The 20,276-nt window shown below is 44.7% G+C and overlaps 1 protein-coding gene across 1 annotated transcript; it reads left to right on the top strand.

The window, feature by feature from the left end:
- Positions 1-1,430: 1,430 nt before the first annotated feature.
- On the top strand, positions 1,431-2,474 carry LOC136472017 (putative germin-like protein 12-4). The gene is made up of 2 exons (XM_066469763.1): positions 1,431-1,614; positions 1,771-2,474. Exons 1-2 carry the CDS (start codon positions 1,500-1,502, stop codon positions 2,337-2,339), a joined length of 684 nt encoding a protein of 227 aa, XP_066325860.1. The 5' UTR covers positions 1,431-1,499; the 3' UTR covers positions 2,340-2,474.
- Positions 2,475-20,276: the final 17,802 nt, after the last annotated feature.

The following is a 20,276-nucleotide window of genomic DNA, read 5'->3' as shown; positions in this document are numbered from 1 at the left end:
TCGAGGGAACACTTCTTACCCCCCTTCTATCGGGTGACCATTCATATATATATACATATATATAGGGACATTATTTAAGGAGCATATTGTGTTACATGTTACATGAAGAATGTGAATTAAACATATATAAATGTCTAATAATAACCTTGTGGGATCATGGTTATGCACCTCGGAGAGGCCCAAAACAATTCATTTTTATAAAATTTAATTTCGTCTTAGTTTACATCACAAAAACCAAATGCACCAGCACCTTATATGTGTATTAGCTAGTGACTGTGTCTAAATATTTACAGAATGGAATCCACTCGAATGTCGGAACCAATAATGGTGTTGAAATGCAACAAATTAAGAAAACCCGTCAGACCATAAGCTAGTCAATTAAATAATAAGCAACAAAGTAAAGATTGACAAGGAAAAAAATTGGTCTTTATTTTATATGAGTTCTCTTTTAAATCATGCATGCTAAACCATCCCTATACTTCACGTACGTATTAGTGTAAAGCTACTAAGAAGCAATCAAGTGCTTGATCTAGTAAAAGCGTGTATGCACATGCTGGTTTGGTGTGGAACTGACAGATATTTTGTAAAAGCAAAAAAAATGGCGGTGACCAAGTAAACATTGGAAACATTAATCTGCTATGACTCTTTCAAGTGGTCACGAATGGCAATATGGAGATTGTTGGATAGTTATAATTATATGAGGTGGAAAAAGTAATTAAAGATATTGTACGATGGTCATGCACTATCGCATTGTTGACTATTTCTATATTTTTTTGTGACTTGACTCTTTCTATATACGTTTGTTAGCACAAGCATAGGTTGGTCAATGAACCACATTTCTTGTTTACGCAACTATCGCTGTCCACCATCAGCAACGCCCTTATACCTGTGCCTTGTCATCTGCGACAGGGTTAGAAATGGATGTTCAATTATTTTTTCTTCAAATTCATATCCATTGATGAATCCTTCATTTTTGCGGTTTACTTCCAAACATTTTAAAATTTGGATGACTATGTGATTAATTACTATAAATCTTCATTTTACGGTTACTTTCAAAAATTCAAAAATTTATTTTTAAAATGATAGTTCGCTTGAACCCAGGCACCCCAAAACACAGAAATGAAAAGAAAGAATACACTTTCTTTAATGCTGTGCTAGAAGCAAAGAGACCATGCACGGCGCTGAAGTTGTTAGTCGTATGGTGCGTGTGAAAATATTAAAAGCAAGGTAGGTTTGAAAAGTTGATAAGATAACTGTATTGTTTCATCAGCAGGTTCAAGCTGCCAGAGACTGTTTCTTCAGTTCTGCTGATAGGTTCAACTTAAGACTTATTCAGCCATTAATACGTACACGTCGCCACAAGCACTAGCTGTGGCAGGCTATATATTCTCACCATCCCCATGCCGAGAGCATCAACAAGAGAAAAACAAACACAACAAGCCAAGAAGCTCCATAGCTGAATTCTGAGAGCACAAACACAAAAGGAAGTGCAAAACCAAATGGCTGCCTCTACCTACTTCCTTATTGCTTTTCTAGTATTGGTCACTTCTCAGGCCATTGCTTCTGACCCTAGCCCGCTCCAGGACTTCTGTGTTGCCGACATACACTCTCCAGGTATGCATGCACTCACTTTAAATAATGCGCTATATTCTTGTAATAAATTACAGATCAAATTAGAAATATTTGTCAGAACAGACACTGTATTTTTATGTTTGTCCTAGTGATTTCTGATCGATGTGTACCTATTTTTTTTTGGCTTTGTATATGCAGTGAAGGTGAATGGATTTGTTTGCAAGGACCCCATGGCCGTGAGCGCAGATGACTTTTTCAAGGCAGCAAACCTTGACAAGCCTAGGGACACCATGAAAAGCAAGGTCGGATCCAATGTCACTTTGATCAATGTCATGAAGTTGCCTGGACTCAACACGCTGGGCATCTCGTTGGCTCGCATTGACTACGCACCACTAGGTCAGAATCCGCCACACACCCACCCACGTGCCACAGAGATTCTCACCGTGCTTGAAGGTACACTCTTTGTTGGATTTGTCACCTCCAACACAGACAATGGTAACAAGCTATTCGCCAAGGTTCTGAACAAGGGTGACGTGTTTGTATTCCCCCAAGGGCTCATCCACTTCCAATTCAATCCGGTCCATGACAAGCCAGCAGTCGCGATCGCAGCACTAAGTAGCCAGAACCCTGGGGTTATTACTATTGCCAACGCAGTCTTTGGATCAAAGCCACCGATCTCAGATGATGTCTTGGCCAAGGCCTTCCAGGTGCAAAAGGGGACAATTGACTGGCTTCAAGCTCAGTTCTGGGAGAACAACCACAACTAAATAAATCATGTTTGGGCATTGTATGAGTTCTGGAATAATTTGTATGGGAATATAGAGCTTTATTTGCACTTTACATACAGCTGTATGTATTTATTATTTCTATGCTACTACTTATAATAAAATAAATGGTCAGTATTTCTCTACTATAATTTTATTTGTGTCCCTGTTGCCACTCTACCACCATGACCTTAATAAAAAAAGTCACAAGCCACGCGTTTTTTCGTGCGAAACACGCGTGCTTCGTGGCCGCCGGCGCTCGGACCCACGACCTTAGGCTCTGCTCGTCTTTGTCCCCTAACCACTCTGCCCGTAAGACACTTTTGTCCATTTGGGATATTTGTCATCCCTCTTTTATGTTCATCTGGTTTTGAAATGAGTATTTGGGACCCTAAACGAATTCAAATGAAAAACATGTCCTAAATGTTGTCTTCATTGTCATTGCCTAAACATAATCGCTCAAGCATTTGTATGTCCTTCAGATTTCGAACCTCGTCTCCAGCGTCCTCGTCATCATCTCTTTCATTGTCTACTTCCATTCCTATCTCTTTGGTTAAGTCTATGTCAAACCTTCCTTGTAGTCCCTCTTCTTGATAGAACTCTCCATCATATGTGTTTGGGTTGAAGTTGTAATCTTCATCGTTTGGGATAGGTAGTTTACCGTGTGGCGATACATTGTGCACAATAGACCAACCCTTAAACCTAGACGGCCTGTTGAGCCACAATGTAGACATCTTTTCCTGGATAGACGAAATCTTGTCGAATCTTGACTAGCGCAAGCTTAGGGGTCCGTCTCGTTACTCCAGGATGAAACCAGTGGCATTTGAATATGATAGGAGTAAGAGGTTTGGAACCATAGAATGATAGTTCGTAGATTTCTTCAATTCTTCCATAATAGTCAAGTCCATCAGTGTCGGACGTAACAACTCCGCTGTTTGTGGTTTTTCGATTGGACCAACTCTGCTCGTAGCTTGCTGTGTGAAAATGATATCCATTCATGTCATAATCGGTAAATGACTTGACCCTAACGGCACAACCGTTTGCAACCTGTCTCAGCTCGTGACTTATAGATGCATCAGTTTGGGCTTTCTGTTTGAACCAACAAATGAAATCGGGGCTCCCTGGTTCCGCACCCCATGAAAGAAGGGTATCATTTTCTTATGGGGTAGGTTGCCTTGATCCATGCCAGGATTGACGAAGAAATTCCCTGTACCAACGAGAAACAAGGGGGTTGGACGAAGAAACAAGGACATACGGCGAAATGAAACAAGTTCATTCAGAACTTACCTAATGAACAGTTGCACCTCGACAAGGTTGGTCAACACATATAGCATGATACTACGCCACTCTTCATTTTTCAATTGCTTAGTGGCCGATGCACTTGCGCTTCCGAGTTGCCCTTGGAAAAGGCTGAGGTTTGATTCATTTTCGCCAGCATTGTAACGAGGGGGTGGATTATAAACGCTAGGAAGTTTCTCAGTGTAGTATTTCTCTGTGAAGTTCAACACCTCCTCTAGAATGTATGCCTCTGCAATGAAAGCCTCAATTTTGGCTTTATTTCTACATTTTTTGCGAAGAGTCTACAGACATCTCTCGATTGGATAGCACCAACGGTTCTGCATGGGGCCCCCCATCCGTGCCTCATACGGGAGGTGCACAATCAAATGCTATATCGGCAAGAAGAAGCCGGATGGAAATATCTTCTCGAACTTACAAAGCAACACGGGTGCCGCTTTTTCCAAGTCATCAATGATGGTCCGAGAGAGCTCCTTGGCACAAAGCTGGCAGAATAAGTAGCTCAACTCTGCCAGCACTTGCCAGACATGCTCTGGGACATAGCCTCGAACCATCACCGAAAGAAGCCGCTCAATCCTTATGTGGTAGTCATGACTCTTCATCCCGTTTACTCGCAGAGTGCCTAAGTTCACTCCCCTCTTTAGATTCGCTGCATACCCATCAAGGAACATTAGCATTTTGATCCATTCAAGTACTTCCCTCCTTTGGTCCTTTTTCAAGATGAAATCGGCCTTATGCCTTCTCCAGGTCTTACCACGACTAGGAGGCTGCATCTCTTGATTTGGTCTATCGCATAATGTTGCTAGGTCCACTCTACCCTTAGGGTTGTCCTTAGACTTTTCAGTGTCCATGAGTGTTGCCCAAAGTGCCTCGGCGACATTCTTTTTAGTGCGCATTACATCAATGTTATGTGGCAGAAGAAGGTCATCGAAATAGGGGAGCCTTGTCATGCCCGAGATATGAGTCCACATATGTTGCTCACCATATCCCATAAAACCACCTTCATTAGGCATGAGAGCATCTATCTGAGCATGAACCTCGGCACCAGTCATCATCCACGGTGCAGGGTTTGTCACTTTGACACCTTTCGTAAAGTTCTTGATGTCTTGTCTGAATGGATGGTCAAGAGGTAGGAATTGACGATGTCTGTCGAACGACGAATACTTGCCACCCTTCTGCAACCAAATGAACCTCACACCTTCCTTGCATATTGGGTATGGGAACTTCCTGTGAACACACCAGGCGCAGAATATCCCATACGCCAGGAAGTCATGCAGGGAGTAGTGGTACCAAACGTGCATTTTGATGTTTGTCTTTGTAGCTCGATCATATGTCCATACCCCTTCGTCCCAAGCATGGACCAATTCATCAAACACGGGCTCCATGAACACACTCATATTACTCCCTGGGTGTCCAGGAATTATCAACGACAAGAATACGTTATGTCGTTGAAAGGAGACACCGGGAGGGAGATTAAGGGGGATAACAAAGACGGGCGAACATGTGTATGGGGCAGACATCATTCCATAAGGATTGAACCCATCTATTGCCAGCGTGACATGTACATTATGAGCCTCATATGCTTTGTCATGATGTTTGTCATTAAAGTGGATCCAAGCTTCACCATCGGATGGATGTACCATCTTGTCAGGATTGTACCGTTTGCCATTTTTGTGCTATGTCATCTGTTTCGCGGATTCCTCGGTCATGTATAGCCGTTGGATCCTCGGTGGGAATGGAAGGTACCGTAGGATTTTCATGGGGATCGTAAGTTGCCTCTTCTAGCCATCATCAGAGTCTACCTCCAGGTACCTGGAGGATTTACACTTTGCATAGAACTTTGCATGCTCATGTTCTTTCCTAAATAGGACGCACCCCTTCAGACAAACATGTATCTGCTCATACGACATCTTAAGTGCTCGAAGGAGTTTCTGTGACTCATACATGCTCTTTGGCAGAATGAGGCCCTCCGGAAGCAGGGTGCCAATCACGTCCAACATCTTATCAAAGCCAGGTCGACTCAAGTTTAACTCGGACTTCAACCCCATTAACCGTCCAATGGCATCCAGTTGAGGCACCGTTGACCGATCGTGAAGGGGTTTCTATGCCGAGTCCATCATGTAGTAGAACGCCTGTGCGGCTGCCTCCATCTCCTCCTTCTCACGTCCCTCATCGAACTATCCTTGGTGAAAGTCATCTAACATGTCTGGTACCCCGGCATCAGCATCAAAAGCCTCCACCCATGGTCTCACCACCTCCTTTCTCATACGATGGGCTTCACCATGGTGGACCCACCGGGTGTAGTCCGGCATAAATCCATTCTTCACAAGATGTTTACCCATTTCCACCTTGTTTACGCTCCTCCTGTTTCCACATTTGCAATAGGGACACAAAACTAGGCAATGTCCTTTAGCAGCCTTGCCAAATGCACTGTTCAAGAAAGCATCGGTCTTGTTCATCCATTCCATGGTGTAATCATTCTGACTTCTCCAGCCCGTGTACATCCACTGACGGTCATCCATCCTTTAACATATGTATCAGCGAGTAATGTAACCATCAATTGCATCTACATGGTGTTCCCACTATCTAATAGGTGAGGATAGGTCCTAATCCCATCCGCAGATGTGTAGATGAGCTTAGTTTCCATGCTCTACTCCTATCCGAGATAGAATTTTGGCAGCACCTCCCCGTTGTTCTCTAGATACATGTCCTGCCAAAGAAGAGTGCATATCCAGAGAACAATAGGGAGGTGATGCCAAAACTCTGTCTCGGACCAGAGTAGACCATGGAAACTAACCCATCTACACATCCGCGGGCTGTCCAAAAAACGTGGACAATCCGAAACAGATACGGTCATAAATATGCAAAGATCTGCATACCTCCAACCGTATCTCTTTCGAACAGGAGACGCCTAACTAGGTTACGCGATCTATGACCATGATACGGAAAGAGGGGTTATACCTAGGGTGGCGGCGTAGTTAGGTTAGCGAGGCCATGGTGGGTCGGTGTAGTGGCGAGGTGGCACGGTGTAGGTAGACCGGCACAGCGACATGAACTCCAACTCGGCTTCGACGGGCTCTTCTCTACAAAAATGGAACAAAATACTGTCATTTAAAAAAAATCGGCAGAACCTCCCCTACACGGTGAGGTTTCCAAAACCTACAAAAAAAACAGCGGCACGATGGCCGACAAGCACATATGTCTCAAGAGAAGCCATGTAATTTGGATACCAATCCATGCTGAAGAATATATTCAAGTAGTACCACTACTTCTACTACTACTTCCATTATTGCTACTACTACTACCACTAGTTCTACTACTACCACCACCACTATTGCTACAACTACTACCACTAGTTGTACTACTACTACTACTACTACCACTACTTCTACTACTACTACCACTAATTCTACTACTACTACCACTATGGCAGTGTTGGCTAGTGACGATGACCCAAGTAGACATAGTGCGGGCCGACGCCATGCCTTGACCAAACAGGACCCATGAAACGCCGCAGAGTCCAAACTACTTAGATCCACTCTACGCGCTCAGTGAACCACATCTACAACCATCCCACTTACGCTTTCGTCCTCGCTTCGCGTAAAAGGATTAACCCAGGGATGGTGGGATGGACTAACCCACCCTAAACAACAAAGGTGGGCCTAAACCTGCCACAATATCTCATTAACATGCATATACCCACTATGGGCCAAGTTCTAAACTGGGCCGGATGTCACATACACCCCCACCTCTCAAAGGACCCGACATCCTCGTTGGTCCAACACAAACCCACAACGAGGGCAAACAATAACCAGGAATGTTCCCTCTTAGCACATGCAGCCGTGCATCCAGTGCCGACACATGTGCCATGCCGTGCACCCTGCAGGGCCTACACGCACAATGAGCACCATGTCCACGCCCCTAAGCCGCACGCGCCCGTGGCCGCGAAGGTCAGCTTTGATACCATTTGTAGTGCCCAAGAGTCCAAACGGCTTAGATCCACTCTGCACGTTGAGTGAACCACATCAACCACCATCCCACTTACGCTTTCGTTCTCGCTTCGCGTAAAAGGATTAACCCGGGGTTGGTGGGATTGACTCTAGAAGCCTTATATATTGGTCTAACCCACCCTAAACAACCAAGGTGGGACTAAACCCACCACAATATCTCATCAACATGCACATGGCCACTATGGGCCAAATTCTAAACTGGGTCGGATGTCACAGACCAGTTTAGCTACCCGCTGGACGACCCATTTGTTGAAGGCCACCCAAGGATCGGGATGCATTGGGTTCCTGTTGCTCGTGGCCTTTCATATATATACATATATATATATATATATATATATATATATATATATATATATATATATATATATATATATATATATATATAGGGACATTATTTAAGGAGCATATTGTGTTACAAGTTACATGAAGAATGTGAATTAAACATATATAAATGTCTAATAATAACCTTGTGGGATCATGGTTATATGCACGTCGGAGAGGCTCAAAACAATTCATTTTTATAAAATTTAATTTCGTCTTAGTTAACATCACTAAATCCAAATGCACCAGCACCTTATATGTGTATTAGCTAGTGACTGTGTCTAAATATTTACAGAATGGAATCCACTCGGATGTCGGAACCAATAATGGTGATGAAATGCAACAAATTAAGAAAACCCGTCAGACCATAAGCTAGTAAATTAAATATCAAGCAACAAAGTAAAGATTGACAAGGAAAAAAATTGGTCTTTATTTTATATGAGTTCTCTTTTAAATCATGCATGCTAAACCATCCCTATACTTCACGTACGTATTAGTGTAAAGCTACTAAGAAGCAATCAAGTGCTTGATCTAGTAAAGCGTGTACGCACATGCTGGTTTGGTGTGGAACTGACTGATAATTTGCACAAGCAAAACAAATTTCGGTGACCAAGTAAACATTCGAAACATTAATCTGCTATGACTCTTTCAAGTGGTCACGAATGGCAATATGGAGATTGTTGGATAGTTATAATTATATGAGGTGGAAAAAGTAATTAAAGATATTGTACGATGGTCATGCACTATCGCATTGTTGACTATTTCTATATTTTTTTGTGACTTGACTCTTTATATATACGTTTGTTAGCACAAGCATAGGTTGATCAATGAACCACATTTCTTGTTTACGCAACTATCGCTGTCCACCATCAGCAACGCCCTTATACCTGTGCCTTGTCATCTGCGACAGGGGTAGAAATGGATGTTCAATTATTTTTTCTTCAAATTCATATCCATTGATGAATCCTTCATTTTTGCGGTTTACTTCCAAACATTTTAAAATTTGGATGACTATGTGATTAATCACTATAAATCTTCATTTTATGGTTACTTTCAAAAATTCAAAAATTTATTTTTAAAATGATAGTTCGCTTGAACCCAGCCACCCCAAAACACAGAAATGAAAAGAAAGAATACACTTTCTTTAATGCTGTGCTAGAAGCAAAGAGACCATGCACGGCGCTGAAGTTGTTAGTCGTATGGTGCGTGTGAAAATATTAAAAGCAAGGTAGGTTTGAAAAGTTGATAAGATAACTGTATTGTTCCATCAGCAGGTTCAAGCTGCCAGAGACTGTTTCTTCAGTTCTGCTGATAGGTTCAACTTAAGACTTATTCAGCCATTAATACGTACACGTCGCCACAAGCACTAGCTGTGGCAGGCTATCACTACGCTAGATTTGCACATCACTGCCGGCATCATCACTGCCAGATTTGTGAGAACCGGCAGTGATGTACCTTCATTGCCGGTTATGAGCTTGAAAATGAAAAAATGATTGGGGCTGGGCTAAAACCGGCAGTGAAGGACCACATCACTGCCGGTTTGTGGCTTGAACCGGCAGTGTTTTGGCGGGCACTCATCACTGCCGGTTTAAGCCAAGAGCCGACAGTGATTGTGCTCTATCACTGTCGGTTCTAGCCAAGAACCGACGGTGATAAGCCTACAACACAAAAAGGCTGCAGCCGTCCTCTCCTTCCTCATCTCTTCCATCCCGAGAACAGAGGCGCGCGTTTGGACCCTTCCCTCCATTGCTGCGGCTGCTCTTCACCATGAAGCTAGTGCTTGGATTTTGAAGAATGGCTTGATCTTTTTGCTTTAAGGTTAGTAACAAACATCCACTCCTTTGATTTTGTTGCTTAATTAGCTTCATTTTGATGGCTACATTGCTTGATTCTCATTCTAGTTCTTTCTCCATTCTAGAGAGCACTTTTCCAATTGGACATTTGTGCAAGGCTCAAATTATGGTGAATCCATCATCCAAAAGGTTGGTGTCTATGAACACATTTAAATTCCTAGCTAATTATTCCATGGTAGTCAAGATCATCATTGTTAGTATGTGATGCTATAATTAGTTCTTAGAAGTAGAGTAGAATAGTTGTTCTTCAATATTGTACAATAATTGTTTTTTACTATGATTTTCAATTTACAGGGCCGGGGCTACCAATTTCAATTTTTCAATAATTAGTGTACAATAATGTTTTCCAAAAATGGTACTTTCGAGCTACAATTGTTGTTCATGAAGCTCGATTTCTTATTAATTCTTTGTAATTACTGTCTCAGTATTTTTTTGTGCAGAGATGGATCGAGAGTGGATGCATCTGTCCCGAACGGACAAGCGGTACATGCATGGCGTCAGCCAGTTTATCACTGATGCCAAAGCCCATACTGGGAATGGGAACCCTGTCTTCTGCCCATGCAAAGATTGCAAGAATCATAGGAACTTTCATCAAATTGAGTCTATATGATCGCACTTGATTACCAGGAGGGTTCATGCCAAACTATACGATATGGACTATGCATGGCGAGGTTGGTGTGAATGTTCTGCAGGGAAAATGATGATGATGTGGACATGCCTGACGTAGCCATCCACGATGCTGACGAGGAATCCGGTGTCAACACGGAACCTATGGCCACAGTTAATAATGTGTTTAGGAACACGCTAGCTGACGACACCGAGGATAATGATGGCATTTCTCAGCTGCTACAGTAATGTAGAGACCAGATGTCTTAGTGAAAGACAGCTGAGAAAGCTAGAGAAAATGAGATAAGATGGCAAAACACCATTGTATAGGAATTGTCCAATGAGCAAACTGGAAGCCGACATCATGCTGTTAGAGTTCAAATCGACAAACGGATTGAGCGATAAAGGCTTCGATCAGTTGTTAGGTATAATAAGGAAAATGCTCCCAGAAAAAAACGAGTTGCCAGAAAAGACATACATGGCCAAGCTAAATGATCTGCCCCATCGGCCTCGAGGTTGAAAAATCCACGCGTGTTCCAATGATTGCATATTGTACTGTGGAGAAAAATACAAAGACTTGGACAAGTGCCCCAAGTGTGAAGCTCCATGGTACAAGGAAGGGTCGTCAGATGAGGGTACCAAGATCAAAGGAGGTCCCATAAAGGTCGTTTGGTATTTCCCTATAGCTCCCCAGGTGCATAGGTTGTTTGCATGTGCAAAGTCAACCAAGTTGTTGCGCTAGCATGGCGAAGAGCGTAAGAAAGATACAATGATGAGGTACCCCGCCGATGGGCATGACTGGAGGACTGTCAATACCTATGTTCTATAAGGACATCGGTGGAGAGGTAAGGCACCTTTGGTTTGCTTTGAGCACAGATGGGATGAATCCTTTCGACCAGGTTAGAAGCAATCATAGCACCTGGCCAGTGACGCTCTGTATATATACAACCTTCCACCTTGGGTCTGTATAAAGCGGTCGTACATCCAAATGACACTACTGATCCAAGGGCCAAGATAGCCTGGGAATGACATCGATGTGTTTCTGGAACCAGTGATCGATGAACTAGTGGAGATGTTTTAAAAGGGTGTGCCGAATGTTTGGGATGAGTACAAAAAGGAACATGTCACAATCAAGGGAGTACTTATCGCTATAATCACCGACCTACCAGGTCGAGGTTCATTGTCCGGAGAGAAGACAAAAGGCTATACTGGATGTGTCGAGTGCTTGGACGACACCGATGCGGTAAATCTTCCGAATAACTCAAAGATAGTTTATATGGGACACCGTAGGTTCCTACCTAAGGATCACCCTTACCACAGGAATAGAAAAGATTTCAATGGTACTATTGAGAAACGCTTAGCTCCAAAATATTGAGATGGGCCTGTGATACTTCAAGAACTCAACAAACTAGAGGTTGTCCTTGGGAAGGGGGACAATGCAGTAGCAGCGCCTGATGGGAGTGTTTGGAATAAAAAATCGGTTTTCTGGAAACTACCTTACTGGCCATTTCTAAGTGTATGCCACTGTCTTGATCCCATGCACATCACTAAAAACGTGTGCGCTAACACTCTTAACACCTTGATGGACACCGGGGGAACATCGAAGGATTCACTAGCCACACGCCTGGACATGCAACACTTGGGAATCAGGAAGGAGCTGCATCCCATGGAGCTAGAGAATGGCCAGTTCAAACTTCCGGTTGCATCATGGACATTGAAGAAGGAAGAAAAGCGTGTGCTTATTTCTTTCTTCAATGAACTCAAAGTCCCGATGGGCTACTGTGTGAACCCGAAGAGGCTAGTGAACATGAGATAACTCAAGTTCAACTATGGCCCTATGAAGGCCCATGACTATCATGTCATTATGACTCAGTTGCTCCCTGTTGCCCTGCGTGGTATCCTCGCCCCAAAGGTCCGCGCCCCAATCATAAAGCTTTGCTCGTTCTTCAACGCAATCTCAAAAAAGGTCATTGATGTGTCCACGCTAGAGCAGCTGCAGCGGGACATAGCCGAAACTCTCGTTAGGCTTGAGATGCATTTCCCGCCAACTTACTTTGATATCTCATTGCATCTGCTCATTCATCTTGTTGACCAAATTAGAGCCCTTGGCCTAATGTACCTTCATCAGATGTTTCCTTTCGAAAGATTGATGAAAGTTTTTAGGAGGTATGTTAGGAACAGATTCAGGCCAGAAGGGGGGATGGTTGAAGGATGGTCAACGAAGGAGGCCATTGAGTTCTGCACATATTATCTAGACATCAAAAGGGTCGGGGTTCCAGAATCTCGTCACGAGGGAAGACTACATGGCAAAGGAACGATCGGGGAGAAATCTGTTACAGTAGACGACCTTGTTTCTTTCAGACAGGCGCAGTTCGCTATTCTCCAGCAAGCCGAGGGTGTGATGCCATACATTGATGAGCACATGCAATCACTGCAAACTCTATATCCGAGCAAGTCACAGGCTTGGCTGGATAAAAAACATAACGAGGAATTTGTCAGCTGGTTGCGACGTCGCTTGCTTGGAATAAAGTTGGGTAATCAACTGGATGCCTTAGCCAAGGGACCTTCGAGTACATATCTTAAGTACCAAGGGTATGAGATCAATGGATTCACATTTTACACAAAAAAGCAAGATGGAAAGAGCACATACCAAAATTGTGGTGTTCGTTTTGATGCTCACGACGAAAATGGCAACGTGCAGGCGACATACTATGGTTTCATAGAGGAGATATAGGAGCTAGCCTACGGTCCGTTGAAGGCAGCTCTTTTTCGCTGCCAGTGGGTGCGGCTCGAGGAAATCAACACTGACAGCGAAGGGTTCACTACCGTTGATCTCACTAAGACCGCATACAGAGACGACCCCTTCGTCCTTACAAGAGATGTTATGCAATTCTTCTATGCAAGGGACAACAAGACAAAAGGAAGGCTAAAAGTAGTCCTAGAAGGGAAAAGAAAGATTGTCGGTGTCAATGGAGTGATGGACGAAGAAGACTACAAGGGCTATCAGGAAATGCCTCCATTCGGGACGAACGTACCCCTACATATCCTTCAAGAGGGTGACGAACCTGCTTACGTACGAATTGATCGCAATGAGGCCCTCATTGTGGATGCACCTAAAGATAGTTAGATATTGTTAACTATGTAATCATTATGCAGACGTTGTATCAATAATTCGTACTGAATATTTAATTTATATTTTATGCGCATCTCTACAATTTAATTATTGACTATGTAATCAAATATTAAGATGATGTTCACAAACACTATTATTTGATAATTATAGACCATTAATTAGTTATCATAGAATTAAATAATCAAGACACAAATTTTTGTGTAATTTTAGAATATAAACTAACTGCATTATTTCTATTAATAAATAAATAAAGAAAAGCAATCTAAACGAACTCCCTATCCTAGCTCAACAGTTAAGGCCGCGCACTCTGTACTGTGAGACCCGCGCTCGAATCTCAGGCGGGCCAAACTTTTTTTTGATTTTGCATTTATTATTTAGTAGTGCATTACGATGGGATAAAAGAAAAAAAATAAAACCATTCTAACCGAACTCCTTGTCCTAACTTAGCGGTTAAGGCCGCGCACTCTCGATCCCACGACCCGTGCTCGAATCTCAGGCGGGCCAAACTTTTTTATATTTTTTACAAAAAGGCTGTGATGGCAGGCTCCAAACCGATAGTGTTTTTTATTTTATTTTTTTACTAAAAGATGGGTGCCGGGCCCTTCACTGTCGGTTTTGGTTTTAAAACCGGCAGTGATAGCTTCTATCACAGTCGGTTGCTCAAACCGACACAGAAGGCCCAATTCACTGTCGGTTTTTAAACTAAAACCGATAGTGATATGTAGATGCTCCTCACATGCCAACAGTGCTTCCATGACCACAACAGTTGGAACACTGCTCCCACCTACACCCAACAACTTTAGTTCAGAAATAAAAATGTACCACGACTGCTAGCCCCTATAAAATGGCACTCGGACATGAGCTAGCCTCTCCATGCATGTTGGTTTCAGCCAGGCCTTATCAGCCATGATACAATATTTTCCTCTCACAACAAACCACAGATATCGTTATGCATCGTAGTCCACCAAAATGGTGCACACATGAGGTACTAGAAGAATGCTACTAAAGATAGAGCAACGCCAAAGATTGGAGATGCCACGAGGTTCACAGAGCCATCCGCTGTGGTGCACTCTGGACTGTATGTCTAGAGAGACCTGGTGTGCTCTGGGCAATTTCCTGCCCTGAAGTGGCATTGGTTCATCGGTGTGGTGCCGAGCTGAATCCGATGTGCTCTGGACTGTACCGAGAAAAAGGCCATGTACTGCAGAGGCAAGGATTCATTGATGCCACCTTATCATCTCTAACCGGTATAGCTCGTAGACCACCTCGGTGCTGTTGTTTGACCCTAGTTGGTGCTAGAAGAATGCTACTGAGGTGGTTAAATTATAATGTGTTGATACACATTGATGGTAACATTGACCTGTACGCAAATAGGTCTTTGTTATCGTATATGGAATTTTAGTGTAAGGTCTTTGTTATTGTATATGTAACTTATTTCTAATTTTTTTGTAATTTTTTGATGTATTTCATTACTATCTAAAAAAATATATCATTGTTGTTAAAACTTTCCCACTATAGTATCTAAATAAATATATCCTTTACATATGCTGCACCTTCACTATCGGTTCTATTTAGAAACCGGCAGTGATAGTCACCTTCACTATTGGTTCTATTTAAAAACCGGCAGTGACGTCCATGCCCCCCTATATAAAACAAACTATCAGCCACATACATCGATCCCACCTACCCACGAACTCTCTCAGTCTCATTTCTCACGTTTCACTCTAACTTCTCAAGACATTCACTCTCTCTCTACGTGATTTGGTCATGGCTCCTGCATTTTTTAATGGTATTGATATGTTGTCTTCTCCAATATTCTATCTATATTCATTTGATCTATATTTATATTCATGTTTCTTTGCATTCTATATTTATATATATTCTTATTCCTTGCATTCGATCTATATTTAATTATGTTGCCATATTTTACTTGGAAGATTTTTTTGTGCATATATTTTATGTTCATATTTTTTTTTGCATTTTATATCGATCAGGTGGTATGAACAACGGACCTACCCCACCACAAGAACCAGGTTTTCACCCTGGCGATGAGTCATTCGCTCCTAATGTGGCCATTCCACGGTTCCCTGTTCTAGCTATTGTATGAAATATTTTCCAACATCTTTTATTTTTTGATGCTAACAAATAAGTGTAATTAGTTTAATATCATTGTTGCATGCATATATGTCGCAGACTATATCCCCAATAGATTGGCTGCGAACAACAGTTAGCTGGTTCTTTATCTCGAACATCGTCGAGAACACGACATCTAATGCAAGTGTTCGGCTATGGACGTATGAACTCAGTTTTTTCATCCCTATGAGGGATTCAAATCATCGGAACCGTATCCACGGGACGGGAATACAGAGTCCGGACGTGATAAGCGCCCAATTAAGTATCGTGCGCATCTGTTTAGAGGCACTTCGATGTATTTGCTATGATGTGCCTGATTTCTCGCACTTCAAGGCACTTGCTTTGAATGCTGGTGATATCCCCGTCCTGCAAGCAAGCGAATGGTTTGCAAGCTACAACTATGCGGATGTGGTAAAATGGTCATTTATACCTGAGTCGTGGTTATTTATTGTTTATTATTGTAATAACATTCTCTAATTTTTTTCTCCGCATGCAGATTGCACTACAGGACCTTACATATGCTGCATGTGGCTTGTGGGCCGTTCTAGACCAAGCTACGGAGCAACTCAGGTACGATTGGGACTTCTGTAATGGAAATCTCGGCCAGCTCACTATAGAAGGATGCCAGTACTACATAAGGATTACTAACAGGGGCAGTGGTCGTTCAGTAGGTTACATCTATGGCCGACCATTTTTTCGCTATTGTGAGGCACGAGAGAGTGCACTCATACGGGCATTGGAGCTGAAAAACTCCTAGAGATAAATATTCGTCTCCTAAACGTATAACGTATAAAAACACATATTTTGCACATAGAAACACGAGGTGCGGCTGGTATGAATGCAACAAACACGTTTCTACCTTATGATAAATTTTAAATTAATGAAAATTTTTATTTTCCTATGTTTTTATGAGCACATAAATTCACAAATAAATCATTTCAGCTCTATTTTCCAAAAATTCAAATTTTAGGGTGTTACAGTTGCGGACAATGAAGTTGTCATTATCCGCACCACCGGCTTGGCAGGCAAGCTGATAATCTTTGAGCCATAGTCCGGGGTTTGTCTCCCCAGAGTACTTTAGGATGTTGGTTGGTGGCTGGTACCTTGGCGGGAAGGCAACGTTGTAGATGTGTCGGCCGAAGGCCTGAGGGCTCAGTAGGCCGGGCTCGGGCTTCGGTCCTCGCCGCTGTCGTAGCGTCTGCCATGACGAGGATGATAGCCATGGCTGGCTCCCTCTCTTGGGTCGCTGTAGGTACGTCTGCGGGCGTCGAGGGTGTCGTGTGCATCTCGGTTGTGGCCGAGACGCTAGTGCACCGGGACCACGGTGAGCTGCCTACCATCTCATGGCGCCTAGTGGACCGATGCGTCCCTGCTGGGCACTTCGAGGGTGTACGATGGCTGGCGTCGAGCTCATGTTGTCGAGACAACGAGCTCTCAGCCTACTGCGCCACCGCACGCTCGAGTAGCGTGTGAATCTCATGGTGGGTCTAACGATCCTTGGGCATCGTGGCCTCTCGAAGGCCATGGAGCAGGGCTGCCCGAGCAAAGCAAGGGAGGGCTTCATCGTTGATGATGATCCTTCGGTTTACGTCGCGGGTCATGGCGCGTGCACGCCCACCATCTCCGTGGCGTTTGATCTCCCGATCGAGCTCCACACATTCCTACTCAAGCTGGAGTTGGACTTCCTCGATCTCCTGGTGTCGAGCTTTCAGCAGCTCCACCCTCATGTGTGGTGGGGCCGCTGTCTCCCCCTCAGCCTCGTCGCCGAGGTTGTTCACCGGGGTAGCCTCCTCCTCGGAGATGCTTTCGATGTGTCCCTCGGGGGTACCCATCATGAAGCATTCCCAAGAGGGGTGATGGCTCCCCCTGCTGGAGTCAGAGCCAGAGGGTGACCCCGGCTCCCCTGCGAGGAGGTCATGGAGAGATTCTGTGACGTGTTCAATCACCCCCATGAACTCGTTGTTCGTAGGGTACGGGTCATGCGCTGCGCCACAAGGTGGCCAACGGACTTCGCTGCGTTGCAGAGACCGAACGGGAGCACCATCGGGGCACTCTGGATGATGTATTCCGGGGAGAACGGCTCTCTCCCGGTAAGCCGTAGCTCCTTGAGCATCTTGGTGATCACGTCGAGGCCGGCGGGGTGGAAGGGTTGAACGACGACAGGCGTCCGCACCAGTTCTCCTTCCATCGTGATGACGAAGTCTAGGTCTCCAAAGCGCACGTGTGCTCCTAGGACCCAGCTGATTCTGTGGCTAGCCATCCATGGTCTGATGTTAATGTCAAAACATGCAAAGTCCCCTACCTGGCGCGCCAACTGTCGGTGTTTCGAGTAAACACCAACGAGTAAATTTATATTATTGCGCGTTTGGCCCAGATGGTGTGCTAAAAGGACACAAGGTTTATACTAGTTCGGGCAGAATGTCCCTACATCCAGTTCGTGGCTGTTGCTCGTGTTATTTGCACTAAAAAGTTCATAGTAGGGGGTACAAACTGGCGAGAGAGGGACGGAACCCAAGTCTCTGATGGAAAGGTCGAATGGATGCAGAGTGCTTGGTTGCTGCTCTGCTATGTGTGATATGATGTGTGGAGTGCATAATCGATCCGTCCCTCTAATGGGGTGCCCTACCTTCACTTTTATAGACCAAGGGGAAGCAGGTATTATAGATGGGAGAATGAAGAAAAACCAGAGGCCAGGTCCTTCAGAGATGCCGAGTCTTCCTTTTCCTCTAAGCGAGTCCCTGCTGACACGGCAGACGGTGCCAGGGATAGCTCCATGCTGGGTGCATGTCCATTGTTCCTGATAGGGCCGTGATATGGCTTTGTCAGCAAATGGTCCCGTCCCATCCCGCACGATGGACCAGGGTGCCAAACCACGACCCCACGGAGAGTAGACGGCGTAGTGACCCCACATCCATTACTATAGATGATGTGAGTTTCCTTTTGGACTGTAGTGGTTGTCATATGCTTCTGTCAGGATCCGTGCCCGAGGGCAAATGCTGGCGCCCATAACACTGTAAGACAAATGTCGGCACCCATAACACTGTTCGGGCTCTGACATGTCTGGAAGGGCTTAAAGCGCCCGTCTTGTCATATCCTGAAGGTACTTTCCTACAGGCGTGCAGGGTATGGTCCTCGGTATTGCAGTTAACTTGAGTGCCTTGCCTTATCTGCGCGCGCAGTCATGAAGGAGCAGCGCACAGACGTCGGGCGAGGCAGAGCCATCCCCCGGACGTCGGGTGAGGCGGAGTCCGCCCTCGGACGTCGGGCGAGGCAGAGCCAACCCCCAGACGTCGGGTGATGCGGAGTCTGCCCTCAGACGTTGGGTGAGTTGGAGCTAGACTCCGGACGTCGGGCGAGGCAGAGCCAGCCCTCGGACATCGGGCGAGGCGGAGTCTGCCCTCGGACGTCGGGTGAGGCAGAGCCTGCCCCCGGACGTCGGGCGAGGCGGAGCCAGCCCTCGGGCGTTGGGCGAGGCGGAGCCAGCCCCCGGGCGTCGGGCGAGGCAGAGTCTGCCCTCAAACGTCGGGCGAGGCAGAGCCAGCCCCCTGGGGTCAGACGAGGTGGAGCCATCCCTTAAGGGTTGGGCGAGGCGGAGCCAGCCCTCAGGGGTCGGGCTAGGTGGAGCCAACCTTTGGGGGTCGGACGAGATGGAGTTCACCCTTGGTCGTTTGGGCAAGAGGTGTAGTCGCGTTCTTGTCTGTTCGGAAGCATCAACGTTTGATGGTTATTAGCTCCTCCTTTTTGGTACCCCAGTATTTGGTCCCCAACGCATTTGATGTATTTTTATATCAGTAGTAGGTGCTTGGTTGGTGTTTTCCTTCCTGGGACCTTCAGATATGATCTAGGTCTTGTCGTGATTAATTTCTGTCTCATTAATTCTATTTTACAGTAATGATCTGATATATTCAATCTTATAGGCAGCATGGGTTGCTGGGCAGTATGCCCATATCAACTTTTCAGACCCGAACAATTTTCGTCAGGCTATGCACTGTATAGTCTCGGGAATGCGCGATCCAGATCTTCCTGTGAGGGTTGATCCAGTCTTTGCACTTCGTTCTTTTGTTGAAGCCTGCAAAGGTTATTATCTAGTATCTCTAGTTCTAAATTGTGGACACCAGTTCAGATAATGATTATAATTTTTATCTCTAGTTCTAAATTGTGAACCAGATAGACTGCTATCCTATTAGTGTAGGACTGGTATATAGACTAGTCTTCTCCTTGATGTTTTTTAAACACTCCCCGATGTATATTAAATGGTTATCGGGTAATTGCACACTTTGTCCTATGGGAAGTTTTGTAATGTTATACATGAACGTAATGATATAGTTTTAGTTGCATGGAATACGCATTTGCTCATTCATGAGTTACTGCTGTTAGCAGATGAAAGCAGTAAAGTCTATCCTATTAAGATTTACACAGAACATAGGCGTGTAAGAAGGGCAGGCCTGGTGCAGTGGTGAGAGGTGTCTCACTGAGTCACTAGGTTGCGGGTTCGAAGCAGCCTCTCCGCAGATTTTGCGGGGAAAGGCTTGCCTCGGTTTTTCCCTTCCCCAGACTCTACTCATGTGGGAGCCTTCGGCACTGGGTC

This window comes from Miscanthus floridulus, chromosome 8 (assembly GCF_019320115.1).
Source record: "Miscanthus floridulus cultivar M001 chromosome 8, ASM1932011v1, whole genome shotgun sequence".
Taxonomy (NCBI): Eukaryota; Viridiplantae; Streptophyta; class Magnoliopsida; order Poales; family Poaceae; genus Miscanthus; species Miscanthus floridulus.
Note: the sequence above shows the minus strand (reverse complement) of the source record. Positions and strands in the feature narration are given on the sequence as shown.

Bases quoted from the DNA above. Each gene is read 5' to 3' on its own strand.
- LOC136472017 (XM_066469763.1), top strand. From the start codon at position 1,500: ATGGCTGCCTCTACCTACTTCCTTATTGCTTTTCTAGTATTGGTCACT. The intron at 1,615-1,770 runs GTATGCATGCAC...TTGTATATGCAG, and splicing joins TGCCGACATACACTCTCCAG to TGAAGGTGAATGGATTTGTT.